Source organism: Cervus elaphus, chromosome 12 (assembly GCF_910594005.1).
Source record: "Cervus elaphus chromosome 12, mCerEla1.1, whole genome shotgun sequence".
Lineage (NCBI taxonomy): Eukaryota > Metazoa > Chordata > Mammalia > Artiodactyla > Cervidae > Cervus > Cervus elaphus.
In genome coordinates, this window is record NC_057826.1 from 41,623,213 (window position 1) to 41,638,893 (window position 15,681).

Sequence of the window (15,681 nt, forward strand, 5' to 3'; positions counted from 1 at the left end):
ACAAGGATACACAGCTATTGACTATACTCCCACAATGTATATTTCATCCCTGTGACTCATTTATTTTGCAACTGAAAGTTTGTACCTCTTAATTTTCCTCATCTATTTCTTTTCCTCCCTGCCTGCCCCCCACCCCCCTTGCCTTTGGTAGTAATGACTTGTTTGTTCTCATATCTATAACTGTTTCTGTTTTGTCTTGTTCATTTGTTTTTTAGATTCTCCATATAAGTGAAATATATGACAAATATATTGACATATAAGACAAATATATATTTGTCTTTTGGGGCTGACTTTTTTCATTTAGCATAATACCCTCTAGATCCATCCATGTTGTCACAAATGACAAAATTTCATTCTTTTTTATGGCTAATATTCCATTGTGTATAGATACTGTACATCATCTTTATCCATTCATCTATTTATGGGCATCTGGGTTACTTCCATATTTGGGGCTATTGTAAATAATGATGTAATGAACATAGGGGTACATATATCTTTTCTAATCAGTGTTTTTTGTTTCTTTGGATAAATAACCAGGAGTAGAATTGCTGGATCATATGGTAGTTCTATTTAAAATTTTTTTTTAACAATCTCCATACTGTTTTCCATAGTGACTGCACCAATTTACATTCCCATCAACAGTGTTGTACTAGGGTTCCTTTTTCTTCACATTTGCCAACACTTGTTATATGTTGTCTTTTTGATAATAGCCATTCTGATGGGTGTGAGGTGTTATCTCATTGTGGTTTTGATGCTTTTCCCTGGTGACCAGTGATGTTGACCATCTTTTCATGTGCCTGTTGGCCATCTGTCTTTAGAAAAATGTCTATTCAGATCCTGTGCCCATTTTTAAAAAATCAAATTTTTGTTTCTGTGATGCTGAGTTGTATGACTTCTTTGTATAATTTGGACATTAATCTCTTATCAGATATGTAGTTTGCAAATATCTTCTCCCATTCAGTAGGTGGCCTTTTCATTTTGTTGGTAGTTTCCTTCTCTGTGCAAAAAGCTTTTTAATTTGTGTAGTCCCATTTTTCTGTCTTTGCTTTTGTTACCTTTGCCTGAGAAGACACATGCCAAAAATTATTACTAAGACGAATGTCAGAGTGTTCCTCCATTGTTTTCTTCTAGAAGTTTTATGGTTTCAGGTTTTACATTTAAGTCTTTAACCCACTTTTAATTTATTTTTGTGTATGTATGAGAGAATAGTCTAGTTTGATTCTTTTGCATGTAGCTGTCCAGTTTTTCCAACACCATGTTTTAAAAATCTTTTTGGGTTTTTTGTTTGTTTTATATCTTCTCTCTTGGCTTTTTTGTTTTTGTTTGTTTTTGGCTGCTTCATGCAGCTTGCAGGATCTGTTTCCCGACCAGGGATTGAACCTGGGGCCATGGCAGTGAAAATGTTGAATCCTAACCACTGAACCACCAGGGAACTCCTGGTTTGTTTTTTAAATTAATAAAATGTCAGTGCTCTTTGCATGTTGAAATTTAGAATGCCTACTTATTTTGAATTATTTTGTTCAATAAAAAGAGATGTGGAAAAAATTATATGCTTGCCTGTATAGCTTAAAACTATGATGCATCTTCAACACCATTCATTGAAGAGGTTGACTTTTCTTCATTGTATAATCCTCATTGTGTGGATATACCACATTTGATGGACACTGGATTGCTTCTGCTTTGGGGCTATTATGATTAATAATTCTGTGAACATTTGCATCCAAGTCTTTGTGTGGAAATAAATTTTCTTATCTTTGGAGTTGACAGAAGTGAAATTGTCTTTGTGGTGGTTTTTTAGAGAAACTTTAAAAAGCCACCATCTTTATAGGCTGTGCACACACACTCCTTCCTCTTGCTGTGATAATTTTAGGACTTTAAGAAAACATGTATAGTTCTTCATCTTTTAAAAAATATTAAGGGCAGCCAACACAAGGTTTGTGGTTCTTTGCTAGGGCAAAATTTAATTTAAAAATCCTTTTCTTTTTCCTTCTCTTTTTAAAACTAGTCTCGAGAGCCTTTGACAAGAGCAAGAAGTGAAGAAATGGGGAGGGTTGTACCAGGACTGCCGTCAGGCTGGGCCAAGGTAAAACTCCAAATTAGCACAGAAAGAAATTACAAGGCGCTATTTTTTTTTTTAAACTTATGAACTTGTTTATTCTGCATCTTCTCTAATGCAGAGATGACTCTGTTTCTTCATTATAAAGGACGTAGCTCATTTCCCTAATTACAGCATGGTTAGACTTCTCGATAGCCAATTGGGTTTGCTGGCTGTAATATATGAACATCCTGGCATGTCATTTAAAAACAGTGTATCACTTTAAAACTTAAGGCTCTTTGAAAGTTTAATTATAGAAGTGATTATCACCATTTTATTCAAATTATTTTAATCCAAAAGTAAACTTAGTGGAATACTTTTGAGTTACTTGTTGTTGTTCACTGAATGTTCATTGTTTTTTGACCTGTGCTTTTTTCCCCCCTGCTTAAGTTTCTTGATCCCATCACTGGAACTTTTCGTTATTATCATTCGCCTACCAACACTGTTCATATGTATCCACCGGAAATGGCTCCTTCATCCGCACCTCCTTCCACCCCTCCAACTCATAAAGCCAAGCCACAGATTCCTGCTGAGCGGGATAGGGAACCATCTAAACTGAAGCGCTCCTACTCCTCCCCAGATATCACCCAGGCCATTCAAGAGGAAGAGAAGAGGAGGCCAACAGTAACTCCAGCAGTTAATCGGGAAAACAAGTAAGTTTATCCTAACTTCTAGAAACAGAATCATTTGCTGTACTTGAAAACTTCTAAACATACCAATTTACTAATATCAGGGAAACATAAAATTCTGTGGATCGCTATCCCAGCCATTTTTGTTTACTATAGAGGAAAAAATAAATGGATTAAGTGTCCTTGGTTTTTCTGCCATGTGTCAGACTAACTTAAACCTGTCAAAAAGGATTCTGTGATTTGTTCACTAATTCATACGTATTAATGTAGATATAAAAGTATGCACCTTGTTATATATTTTCAGACAGTGTGAGACTACATACATGTTTTTTACAAATTTGGTATGATCCCTAAATTTCCCTTTGAGGACTATAATTTATAGGATTATTGAATATGTCTTCTTGTAGCTCTTAAATTCCAAACTTTAAAAAAGAAAAACTCAGTAACATGGGGGGCAAACAATATAATGTATTAAAATAATAAGCATTATAGTGTGTATCAGCTTCTAATCCTTATTCTGTTCCCTTTTCTTCATTGCATTTCTGTTCCTCTCTTCACCAGTGGTGATGAATAGCTTCATTTAGGTTTTCCCAAAACAATATCTCATTTAGATGTATTCCTGGCTTTATCTGTTATTGAATACTCTAATGCTCCTGGCTTATGATTGATAGGTTTATGATATAGTTTTCTAGTCTCTCTGTCACTTCTGATCATTAATTTTGGGGGATGTAGGGTAGATGGAGGTGAAAGTAAATAGGATTTTTTGATTTGTTAAATACACTCTCTTAATTGCTGAGGAATTCTAACTAGGCTGTCTTTTTGGCCTCTTCAGAATCATTTCCCCCAAAAGTAGTTAATATATTTTTCTCCTAAGATTCTACCCTGCCAGGTGGAAGCTTAACTGGAGGAGATTTTGTAAATTCTGTAAATCTATAGATTTCAGGGCTCACTATTAAAACTGGTAAGAATTTAATTCTTTCTTGACTCATCATTCTTATTAAAGTTTGTTAATTTGACAATTTAAAAAACTACAGCATACGTAGTTTGTATATTTTTAAATATATATTGAACAGAGTGCATACACCTGAGCCCTGTGTAAACAAAAACTGGTTGGGATATAATGTTTAATCTCTTCTCAGTATTCCTTTCAGAGGTGGAGATATACTTAGGATCAGTAATAAAGGAAAGACTTACCAGTTAGGAGTTTTCTTAATGTCCTTACAATTCTAAAAGTTACATATATAAATCAAATACAGTGCATGACAAAAGTCCTCATAGGCATTTGCTAGTTCAGTGCTGTCCAGTGGCCATGTTGGTAGACATGTTCTTTATCTGTTTTATCCAGTATGGTAGTGGCTATTTTGAATTGTGGCTAGTATAAGAGCTATAAAATTTTAAATTTATTGTGGCTAGTGGCTGCTACCATATTTGTCAGCACAGTTCTAGACTTCAGGTTATAGTCTAATAACTATAACCTCTGCCTCCTGTATGTGCTCCGCAGTTATTGGCATTCTGGTTGAATTCAACATTCGGTAATGCTAAACTTCCTGGGATCATTTAAAAACATTTCAAAGAGCCTTCTCTATCAGAACACTCTACCTGTTCATGAGAAACCAGAGAATCTACTGATATCTCAGGGTATCTGTAAGAAACATGTCTCATGTAAGAAGTTAAAGACCCTCATGGGAGGGTCACCAGTGTCACTTAGATACTAAATGTTCTCTAAGACTCAGTACCTTATGACCTAACTTAGTAACTATTTGCAGCATTACCATATACCATGGTACAGATGCTGGAGTTTGCTGCCCTTTGAGCTATGAACCTTCATGTCAGATGCCCTGCATTTTAAGATGTCATGTGCACTTTTTCTTCCTTAGGCCAACAAGCTATCCTAAAGCTGAGATCACAAGGCTTTCTGCTTCTCAAATTCGGAACCTCAATCCTGTTTTTGGAGGATCTGGACCAGCTCTCACTGGACTTCGTAATTTAGGAAATACTTGTTACATGAACTCAATACTACAGTGCCTGTGTAATACGCCACATCTGGCTGATTATTTCAACCGCAACTGTTACCAGGATGATATTAATAGGTAAAGAAATATCATACTTTTCTGCAATATCATATTAAGAGGGTGATCTAACCACACTTCCTTACCACCCAGCTCCAGAGATGTCAAATTAGGAAACAGCAATGTAGAGAACATTATTCTTAAGAAAAAGGTAAAGAAAAGGCTTCTCTGATTGGTGAAGGACAGACAGGAAAGGAACAGTGCAGGAAGGCAGAAGCTCACTGTCATAAATTGGAGCCTACTGGTAAGGAATAGGAGACCGTGGAGGGCTGGTGGCCAGAAAGAAGCAAGTTGGAGGGGTGTCATCAAAGTAAGATTCAGGTAAGTATTTGGTGATAAACCTATGAATAAGTATTTTAGTGTAGGGTCACATATTACAGTATGTGAATAGTTTAATGTTGCTATCAAGAACCTGCTATATCTTAGCTTTTTATAATGTTTTTTGTAACTTTATGTTTGCAAAGGTCAAATTTGTTGGGACATAAAGGTGAAGTGGCGGAAGAATTTGGCATAATCATGAAAGCCCTGTGGACAGGACAGTACCGGTACATCAGTCCAAAAGACTTTAAAATCACCATTGGGAAGATCAATGACCAGTTTGCAGGATACAGCCAGCAAGATTCACAAGAACTGCTTCTGTTCCTAATGGATGGTCTCCATGAAGATCTTAATAAAGTAAGAAATTGTATTTTTCTAAGTTGCGAAGGATGTTTAGGGTTGCTCAGTGTTGTACTCATTTTTATAGCAATTTAAAGTTACAGTTGTTGATTGTTCAGTGCTAATTTATTCAAATCTAGGGACTATGGCATGACACTTTAAAATTAAAATAAGTACATCTGATAGGTTTGCTATTTGAATGGAAGTATATACAATTTGTATTTACTTGTGAAAATGTTAACAGGCTGTAAATTGTGAGGAATTTATAAACATTGTAAATTTGTAAACACAGTTGTCAGAGATCCTGTGTTTGTGACCCATATGGCCAAATGATTCATGTGAAAAGTTACTATTCTTTGTATACAATGACTTCTTTTTAGCACCAAGCTCTCCCCTCTTTCAAATACTTTTGCTATCACCTTTCTTACCAGCGAACATAGACATATACATATAGACACATATATGTGTGTATGTATGTGTGTGAATATGAGTGTTGTTATGTGTCTGTATGTGTATATGTGTATGAAGATAGTGTGTATCCATCCATGAGACTAGGACCAAAAAAATGACGTCCAGTTGTAGCCCTAACTCCCAGCTGTATGTGGAATGTCTTCTCTTTTCAAAATCAGACTTTTCAGCTTTTTAAATATAAATTTATTAAGAAATTGAAACTAGTGACACCCTTTTGATGAAGTGGGTTTTGGTTTTTTGGGGAGATTCTTTTGATTAGAATTTTTTTGTAGCATCAAATTTTTTGATTAGAACTCCATTAATAGGTATTTCTAAATCTGCAAGATTTATATTGAATATACTTTCAATTTTATATTTAAATGTTGACTTTGAGATATTAATACAGAGTTTAAATCTTATTTTCAGGCTGATAATCGGAAGAGACATAAAGAAGAAAATAATGATCATCTTGATGACTTTAAAGCTGCAGAACATGCATGGCAGAAACACAAGCAGCTCAATGAATCTATCATTGTTGCACTTTTTCAGGGTCAATTCAAATCCACAGTACAGTGCCTCACCTGTCACAAAAAGTCTAGGACATTTGAGGCCTTCATGTATTTGTCTCTCCCACTAGCATCTACAAGTAAATGTACATTACAGGTAAATTAAGATTGAGAGAAAAAGATTTATTGAAGGAAAAAAATTTTTATATGCACAGAGTTGTACTTTACTTGGTAATTTATTTCTGCTCTTTATCCCTATAAACATTTTATAGGGTAAAACTCACCAAAAAAACTTTTAATTAGGCCTATGCAGATTAGAAGAAAGTGTGCGTTTTTAAAAGAAATTTTCCTTTTTAAAAAATATTTTCCTATTAAATATTCTTTTAGAATTGATGTTTTTCAAAGTCTGTATTGAAGTTTAATTTGGGAAACTGTATGTTGACTTTAATTCAGGTACACTTTTTATAAGAAATTGCTCTACATGAGGTATCAAATAAATATCCTGTTTTGCACACAACAGCAGTGTGATTTAGAGAGCTCGTTGACACTTTTAGTGTTAGCCTCTTGTTAGTCAGAACGTCCTGAGCCACCAGGTAGAAGCTGCCCCTTGACGCTCTCAGGACACGCGGACGTGGGCACAGCACCATCACCCTCCACACTTTGGCCCTATCACCTCCTCCCGTCTGCTTCCTCAGTAGATCCTAACTCTGGAGTTGGGGGGGTGGGGGTGGGGGTGGGAGAGCAGGAGCTGCTTTGTAAATAGTTTATTCCTCATGCCTGACAAAGTAACTTATTGAATAGATGCTCAGTAATAAAAAAATAAGTTAACAAGTATCTACTACTTATTTTTGCCTCCAGGATTGCCTTAGGTTATTTTCCAAAGAAGAAAAACTCACAGATAACAACAGGTTTTACTGCAGTCATTGCAGAGCTCGTCGGGATTCCCTAAAAAAGATAGAAATCTGGAAGCTGCCACCTGTGCTTTTAGTGCATCTGAAACGGTAAAAGGGACACATTTTTCTACCTGTTTAGTACTTTTTAGAGGAAAGATTTCTATGTATTTTACTTTAAACTTTATTGTGCTGTCTGCTTAGGATGTATAAGAAAGAAAGATTATCAGGTTAGGGTACTTCTAGGGCAATTAGCGGAGAAGGCAGTGACACCCCACTCCAGTACTCCTGCCAGGAAAATCCCATGGACGGAGGGGCCTGGTGGGCTGCAGTCCATGGGGTCGCTAAAAGTCAGACCCAACTGAGTGACTTCACTTTCACTTTTCACTTTCATGCATTGGAGAAGGAAATGGCAATGCACTCCAGTGTTCTTGCCTGGAGAATCCCAGGGACAGGGGAGCCTGGTGGGCTGCCGTCTATGGGATCACGCAGAGTCGGACACGACTGAATCGACTTAGCAGCAGCAGCAGCAGAGAAATTAGGCAGAAATGAAGAGGCTCTAGTTCACTTTAGTGTTTGCAATAACAGGGCAAAATGACAGCACTACTTTTTCATGTAACTCTGTCTTTAAAAATCACTGAAACTGGGGAGGGAGGGATAGATTGGGAGTTTGAGATTGACACAAACACACTGCTGTGTTTCAAACAGATAACCAACCTACTGTATAGCACAGGGAACACTGTTCAGTATTCTGTGATAACCTAAATAGGCAAAGAATTTGAAAAACAATAGCTACAAGTAAACTGAGTCACTCTGCTGTACACCTGAAACTAACACAACATTGTTAATCAATGATATTCCAAATATAAAATAAAAATCTTTCATAAATCGGTGAAACAAAATTATTTTCAAAATATTGGAGATTCTTAGCCAGTTATTTGTTAATTTCAACACTGATATATTCAGATTTCTTATGTAGATTTTCTACAAAAACTTATTACATTAGTTGTCCTTTTCTGCTTGTTGCAGATTGCAAAGGTATAGATAAACATTCTACAAATGATTACACATTTGTTAAGATTTTTAGTGCTGTATATTATTCTTGGAGAATGTCTTAAAGTATAAATGGTTCAGAGTTCACTCTTTAAAAAATAATTTTGAAATAACCATATTACACCAACCAGTATTTTGGTGTTTAAAGAAGTAGTATGTGTTAGGATAATGGAATGCCATTATTTCAGTCACTAGGCTGTGTGCATGCAGTTTCTGGCTCTAGTTTTTTCAAGTTCAGTTCAGTTGCTCAGTTGTGTCCAACTCTTTGTGACCCCGTGAACCGCAGCACACCAGGCCTCCCTGTCCATCACCAACTCCCAGAGTTTACCCAAACTCATGTCCATCGATTCAACAATGCCATCCAACCATCTCATCCTCTGTCGTCCCCTTCTCCTCCTGTCCCCAATCCTTCCCAGCGTTAGGGTCTTTTCCAATGAGTCAGCTCTTCACATCAGGTGGCCAAAGTACTGGAGTTTCAGCTTCAACATCAGCCCATCCAATGAACACCCAGGAATGATCTCCTTTAGGATGGACTGGTTGGATTTCAAACCAGAGTGGACTGGAGCCACTCTCTTCTGTTATTTCTCGGTACTTTGTGGTGATTAGCATTATAAATGGGGGTGTTAATAACTTAGCTTTGTCAAAGACTCATCTAATGGCTCTAGCTGGTCTAGGGATTAAGGCACCGAGGTGTGGCTCTGCCTCTATCACTCTTTTTACCTGGGGCAAGACATTTATGTGCCTCAGTTTCATTTGTAAAACAGAAATGAAACCAAGTATTTTTAGACAGGTCTCTCCACTATTAAAATTCTAAGTGTGTGTCTGAAATAGATTTTATGTCTAAACATAAAAACTGTCTAAAACTCTGGATTGTTAATGAATTAATTGGGGTTCATTCTGATGTCTTTGGTCTGTCAGTATAACTGCTGTAATGTTTTGCTCTGCAGTTTTTCCTATGATGGCAGGTGGAAGCAAAAATTACAGACGTCTGTGGACTTTCCATTAGAAAATCTTGACTTGTCGCAGTATGTTATTGGCCCAAAGAACAATCTGAAGAAATACAACTTGTTTTCTGTTTCAGTAAGTATCTCATTGAACTACTTTTTCTTTCAAAGCAAACTAAAAAAAACAAGTTTCAGGTTGTTCCTTACCTCACAGGAAAGTAGGAATAACATTAAAGCTCTGAAATTATTGACATATTTTAAATAATTCAATTTGAATTGATTTTCTATCTTGTTTTGCACAGAATCACTACGGTGGGCTGGATGGTGGCCACTACACTGCCTATTGTAAAAATGCAGCAAGACAGCGGTGGTTTAAATTTGACGATCACGAGGTTTCTGATATTTCCATTTCTTCAGTGAAATCTTCAGCAGCTTATATCCTCTTTTATACGTCACTGGGACCACGAATAACTGATGTAGCCACATAAGGAAAAGTAGGTTTTAAGCTAGTTACCTTTTAACAGGCTGAGCAACACAACTCTTGGAATTGCTTATAAAGATTCTAGATAGGCATCGCTGACCATTTAAAGGACTTGTAGGACAATGAGAGCTGTGTTACTATACCATATACTTCTGGTCAGCGCTATTATCAAAAAACTGACCAAGAACATTTAACAAGTATTGCAGTAAGCATTCCTTACAGGTACCATTTATTTCAAAACAAGTTTTTTAGTTTGCTCCAAAGTTAAAATAATTAACTAGCTAAGCATTATTATTCTGCTGGTCTAAAAATCATTGTATCCTTTATTTTCCTATTCACTGTTATGGCCTTTTCACATTTCTAAATCCCAGCTTGATCTAATGAATACTCTAGAATGATGTAAAGCAGATAGGAATGTATGTGTATATATTTATTGCACACTTGCACATCAAATCAATGTACATAGTATAATATGTGGTCCTTTTGTGAAGTCTAGAACTCAGAGGATTGCTTCCCCGTTCCCCCCCCCCCCCCCCTTTGGCCTATTCTGAGTAACTGCAGTGCTTTCTTAGGGACATGACAGGGCAAAGCTATTTTTTGTTGGCTTTGGGCTGTATTTGTGCACTAAATCTTTATTCTAAAAAAATAAATGGAAACTTTTCTTTAATTTTTTAAATGAGAATTTTCATTTACACCTAATTAAAATCTTAATGAGAAAAACAATTAAAATCTCTGTAAGTGTTCTGTCTTTAATTTTATATTGTTAAACAAGGACAGCAGAATTATAATTTTTACACACCTTTATCCCAATACAGTGACTTAAAATTTAGTACACTTACTCTGTTGTATCACTTGATTCCACTCTTCCTTCACCTTGACCATGAACTGCATATAGAAATCATGATTCTCTCAAGAATTGAAAGTCAAAGTAGGATATAAAACCTTAACACCCAGGCAGACTTACTCTATCAAGAGTAGTAGAGTTCTTAGGATTAAGGTAAAAAGATGACTGCAAAGTGAACTGAATTAAAAACCACATCTTTACAAACTGATGTATTAAAAGGGATAGAAGAGCATAGAGTTTATCATTTATCTCAGGGACTTGGTTGTTACAGGTAAAGTCAATATAAACACTCCATATAAAAATAAGATTCTAAAGGTGCTCCTGAAAGATGTCACCATTAGTGGATTCCCAGGAAGATGATGAAACAATCGGTTTTGAATTGTGAAGTGGACGACTTTTCATGTTCTGCAGTTAGTCTGAGTGACATAGCTTCTTGACCAAATTATCAGAGCAATTAATATTTTCAAATCACATTCAAATCACAGAGCCACTTGAACAAAAGTTATTTTGGTTTAGCTCCATGAAGTATCTTTGGAAAATAATTTGTTGGATATATCTAATTATGAGATAATCTATGATAAAAATACACATTACTAAACACTGCATTTTGAAATATGCACACAGTACATAATCTGAGTGCTATAAAGGTCCCCATCTGTTAGTACTGCATCATTTTTTTGCTGCCTTTTTCATGGGCTGGGACCCATGTTTGTTACAGACTTACCATGTAAAAGGTTGCATAATATGCCAGAAACATTTAAAAATGTCAGTGAATGCAAGTAAGTTGCAAGAGTTTTAATGACAAAGCAAAACTTAAGTACCAGGTTCTCACTGATAGTTTTGCAATTTTCAGGAAACACCATTTTCTTAGCTCTTGCATTTTTGTCTAGGTATAGAAAAGGGCTGACAGCTGTAGAACAGGAGATATGCTGCAGCAGTTTGGACTGAAGTATCTGGAATCTCACTGACTCGTGTGTCATCAAAGCTGTACCAGGCCTGGGTCACTGAGTTCTTGCAGAAAGCAGTGTAGTGGCCACCATCCAGATCACCAAAATGGTTCTGGGGGAAAGAGGAACGTCAGACTTAGTGTTTACATTAAAATACTTAACTGTTACAGCCAAAGTAGGGCCACAAAATATTTTTAATAATTGTCCTTTATACTGGATTAAAAGGAAATGACAATTTTAAGTCAAATCATACACATATAGCCTGACTGCTCTATTTTTCATGTCACTGATATGGTTATACATTATGTTCATTGACTATTTAATAGAATATGTTATGAAACAGGATAGTATTTGACAGCAGCTAGTATTTATCAGTTAATACTGAGCACCTACCATCAGTTCAGTTCAGTTGCTCAGTCATGTCTGACTCTTGGCAACCCTGTGGACTGCAGCACGCCAGGCTTCCCTGTCCATCACCAACTCCTGGAGCTTATTCAAACTCATGTCCATTGAGTTGGTGATGCCATCCAACCATCTCATCCTCTGTCTTCCCCCTTCTCCTCCTGCCTTCAATCTTTCCTAGCATCAGGGTCTTTTCAAATCAGTTAGTTCTTTGCATCAGGTGACCAAAGTACTGGAGTTTCAGCTTCAACATCAGTCCTTCCAATGACTATTCAGGACTGATTTCCTTTAGGATGGACTGGTTGGATCTCCTTGCAGTCAAAGGGACTCTCAAGAGTCTTCTCCAACACCACAGTTCAAAAGCATCAGTTCTTTGACACTCGGCTTTCTTTATAGTCCAACTCTCACATCCATACATGACCACTGGAAAAACCATATTTTGACTAGATGAACCTTTGTTGGCAAAGTAATGTCTCTGGCTTTTTAATATGCTGTCTAGATTGGTCATAACTTTACTTTCAAGGAGCAAATGTCTTAATTTCACGGCTGCAGTCACCATCTGCAGTGATTTTGGAGCCCCCAAAAATAAAGTCTCTGTTTCCATTGTTTCCCCATCTACTTGCCATGAAGTGATGGGACTGGATGCCATGATCTTAAGTTTTCTGAACGTTGACCTTTAAGCCAATTTTTTCACTCTCCTCTTTCACTTTGAAGAGGCTCTTTAGTTCTTCACTTTCTGCCATGAGGGTGGTGTTAACTGCATACCTGTGGTTATTGATATTTCTCCCAGCAATCTTGATTCCAGCTTTCGCTTTATACAGCCCAGCATTTCATATGATGTACTCTGCATATAGGTTAAGTAAGCAGGGTGATAATATACAGCCTTGATATACTCCTTTCCCAATTTGGAACCAGTCTGTTTTTCCATGTCCAGTTCTAACTGTTGCTTCTTGACTTGCATACAGATTTCTCAGGAGGCAGGTCAGGTGGTCTGGTATTCCCATCTCTTGAAGAATTTTCCACAGTTTGTTGTGATCACACAGTCAAAGGATTTGGCGTAGTCAATAAAGCAGAAGTAAATGTTTTTCTGGAACTCTTGGTGCTTTTCAATGATCCAGTGGATGTTGGCAATTTGATCTTTGGTTCCTCTGCCTTTTCTAAATCCAGCTTGAACATGTGGAAATTCATGGTTCACATACTGTTGAAGCCTGGCTTGGATAATTTTCATGGTTCACATACTGTTGAAGCCTGGCTTGGATAATTTTGAGCATTACTTTGCTAGCATGTGAGGTGAGTGTAATTGTGCAGTAGTTTGAACATTCTTTGGCATTGCCTTTCTTTGGGATTGGAATGAAAGCTGACCTTTTCCAGTCCTGTGGCCAGGTTCCGGGTATCTCTTGGGAGTCAAGACTTGCCTGTTACTCCAAGAGATACCTGGTGTCAAGAGCACCTACCATACACAGACTATTTATTAAACATCAAAGGAAATTTTAAAATAATAATCTCTCCTAAATGAGTTTATAGTGTAATTTTGAAGACAGGCATTAGACGTGAAAAAAGACACTTAACATGGCAACAAGACATAAAAGGACTGCATACTGTGACCACACAATTTGAGGGAGGTGCACAGCAACAGCTCCCTCAGTCATCCAAGGCCCAAAGAAGAACCTGTTCCATTCGTCTTTCCAATCCCAGTAGAGGAATGTTTGAAACAAACGCACTGGAGAACCTCATTTCTCAGAAGTAGTATGGCATACAGCAGGAGTCAACAAACCATATTTGGCCACGGGTCGGAGCCAGCCCACTGCCTGTTTCTGTATGGCTCGTCAATTAAGAATGCATTTTGTATTTTTACATGGTTGAAAAAAGTAAAAAAAAAAAACAAAAAACTATTTTGTGATGTGAAAGTTATATGAAATTCAAGTTTTTCAACATCCTTAAATAGTTTTATGGGAATACAGCCATGCTCACTTGTTTATAAGTGGCTGCTTTCACAGTAAAGTTGAATAGTGACTAGATACATGGCCTGCAAAGCATAAAATATTTATTGTCTAGCTTTTTACAGAATAAGTTTGCTGATCCCTGGGGTAGGTGGAGGAAAATGGATTTTTCTAGTCAATTCTGACTATGAATTCAGCTTTAATACTACACAATGACCTTAAGGAAATTGTTTAACCTTTCTGAGCTTTAACTGCCCTATCTTTTAAGACTGGGTAACAACACCTTGTCTTATATACAACTACTATTTCTTTGGTAGTGCAAGCACATAGGAGGTACTTTTTAAGTGTCCCCTTTGACCTTCATCTTCCTCACATCTCCCCTTACACATTAGAGAAATATCCCAAAGCTAACATTTAATTAAAAGATTCAGGCTCTGGTCCTGATGTTGGCCATGTGACCTTAAGCTGATACACTTAAATTTCCTTATTTATAAAATCGTGCCCAGAGACTTCCTGGTGGTCTAGTGGTTAAGACACTGTGCTCCCAATACAGGGGGGCCAGGTTCAATCAATCCCTGGTCAGGGAACTAGATCCCACATGCTCCAACAAAGATTGAAGATCCCCAGGTCACAATTAAGACCCAGCACAGCCAAATAAGTAGGATAAATACTTAAAATGTCCATAATACTGTGATGTAATTTGGTTGAGAAAAACAAAATGTCTGGTATGGATACAGATGATGAGTAATGTTCTAAAGTGACTAGACAGATCATGGGTAGAATATGTTCATTTTTTTTTTTAATCTTGTTGGATTTATTAAAAGTTTATATTTTATTGGAAAAAATTTTTGAAGAGACAGCCTATGTATTGCTGATTTTTCTCCTGTTTTCCTATTCTGTTTCATTAATTTCTGCTATTATCAGTTTTGATGGCTTGCTATAAAAAACAAACAAAAAAACGAACATAGCAGTAGCAGGTGAAGCATCATTCTTGACTTCCGTTCCCAGTATTTTTGGCAAATAGCTAGCCTGAAAGCCTTAGTATGAAACTGTAAGGAATGCTGAATGAAACACGATAAATACCCATTGAAATATATGGCTAACTTTAAAGATGGTATAGTGAAAGTAATCTCAAGGGGCCAAGAATAGAGGAAATAAAAGATGAGTGTGATATATGGTTGATGCTGTGACTGTGTGGGAGTAAAGGCAGTTTCTGGACTCTGGAACCACTATGCTTGGGTTTTAAAGGCACTAGGGTTGGAGGTAAAGTCTTAAGTCCCTGCAAGGTGAGGCATTGGAATGAAATTCACACACATAGCCACAACCTCTTAAAAGAGATTAACCCTCAATAACAGAACAAATGGGACTTCCCTGGTGGTCCAGTGGTTAAAAATCCACCTTGTAATGCAGAGGATGCAAGTTAGATCCCTGGTGAGGGAACTAGGATCCTACATGCTGGAGGCCAACCAAGCCCGAAGGCTGCAACTACTAAGCCTGAGCTCTAGAGTCTGTGCACCACAACTACAGAGAAGCCCGTTGCTGCAACAAAAGATCCTGCAAGGCATGCTGCAACTAAGACCTGACACAGCTAAATAAATATTTATTTTAAAAAAAGAATAAATGACGGTGGGGGGGGGGGGGGGAATTTATCCTCCAGTGTTTAGCTTAGCTTAGGCCTCTGGGTACAAAGAAATTCCTAGAAATTTGTTACCACAGACCTGGCTTCTTTGGGGGATTCAAATTTAAACTGTTAATACCTGTGTGTGTCAGAATC

General features: G+C 37.1%; 2 protein-coding genes across 5 annotated transcripts in view; one reads left to right on the plus strand and one right to left on the minus strand.

Annotated features, from left to right (window-relative positions):
* The window catches only part of USP8 (ubiquitin specific peptidase 8), a 47,913-nt gene extending 37,406 nt beyond the window's left edge, over window positions 1-10,507 (plus strand). For all 3 annotated transcript variants that reach the window (XM_043920966.1, XM_043920968.1, XM_043920967.1), the window contains 8 exons: window positions 2,006-2,083; window positions 2,486-2,748; window positions 4,602-4,814; window positions 5,258-5,468; window positions 6,327-6,563; window positions 7,265-7,407; window positions 9,297-9,429; window positions 9,596-10,507. In XM_043920966.1, coding sequence (XP_043776901.1) covers window positions 2,006-2,083; window positions 2,486-2,748; window positions 4,602-4,814; window positions 5,258-5,468; window positions 6,327-6,563; window positions 7,265-7,407; window positions 9,297-9,429; window positions 9,596-9,781 — 1,464 coding nt within the window. In that variant the 3' untranslated portion in view covers window positions 9,782-10,507. The remainder of the gene's footprint in view (window positions 1-2,005; window positions 2,084-2,485; window positions 2,749-4,601; window positions 4,815-5,257; window positions 5,469-6,326; window positions 6,564-7,264; window positions 7,408-9,296; window positions 9,430-9,595) is intronic.
* Window positions 10,508-10,618: 111 nt separating this feature from the next.
* Window positions 10,619-15,681, minus strand: part of USP50 (ubiquitin specific peptidase 50) — a 34,054-nt gene continuing 28,991 nt past the window's right edge. Inside the window, exon 7 of one of the 2 annotated variants that reach the window (XM_043920969.1) lies at window positions 10,619-11,677. In XM_043920969.1, the coding sequence (XP_043776904.1) occupies window positions 11,486-11,677 (192 nt within the window). In that variant the 3' untranslated portion in view covers window positions 10,619-11,485. The remainder of the gene's footprint in view (window positions 11,678-15,681) is intronic. The other variant, XM_043920971.1, reaches the window with a different exon arrangement.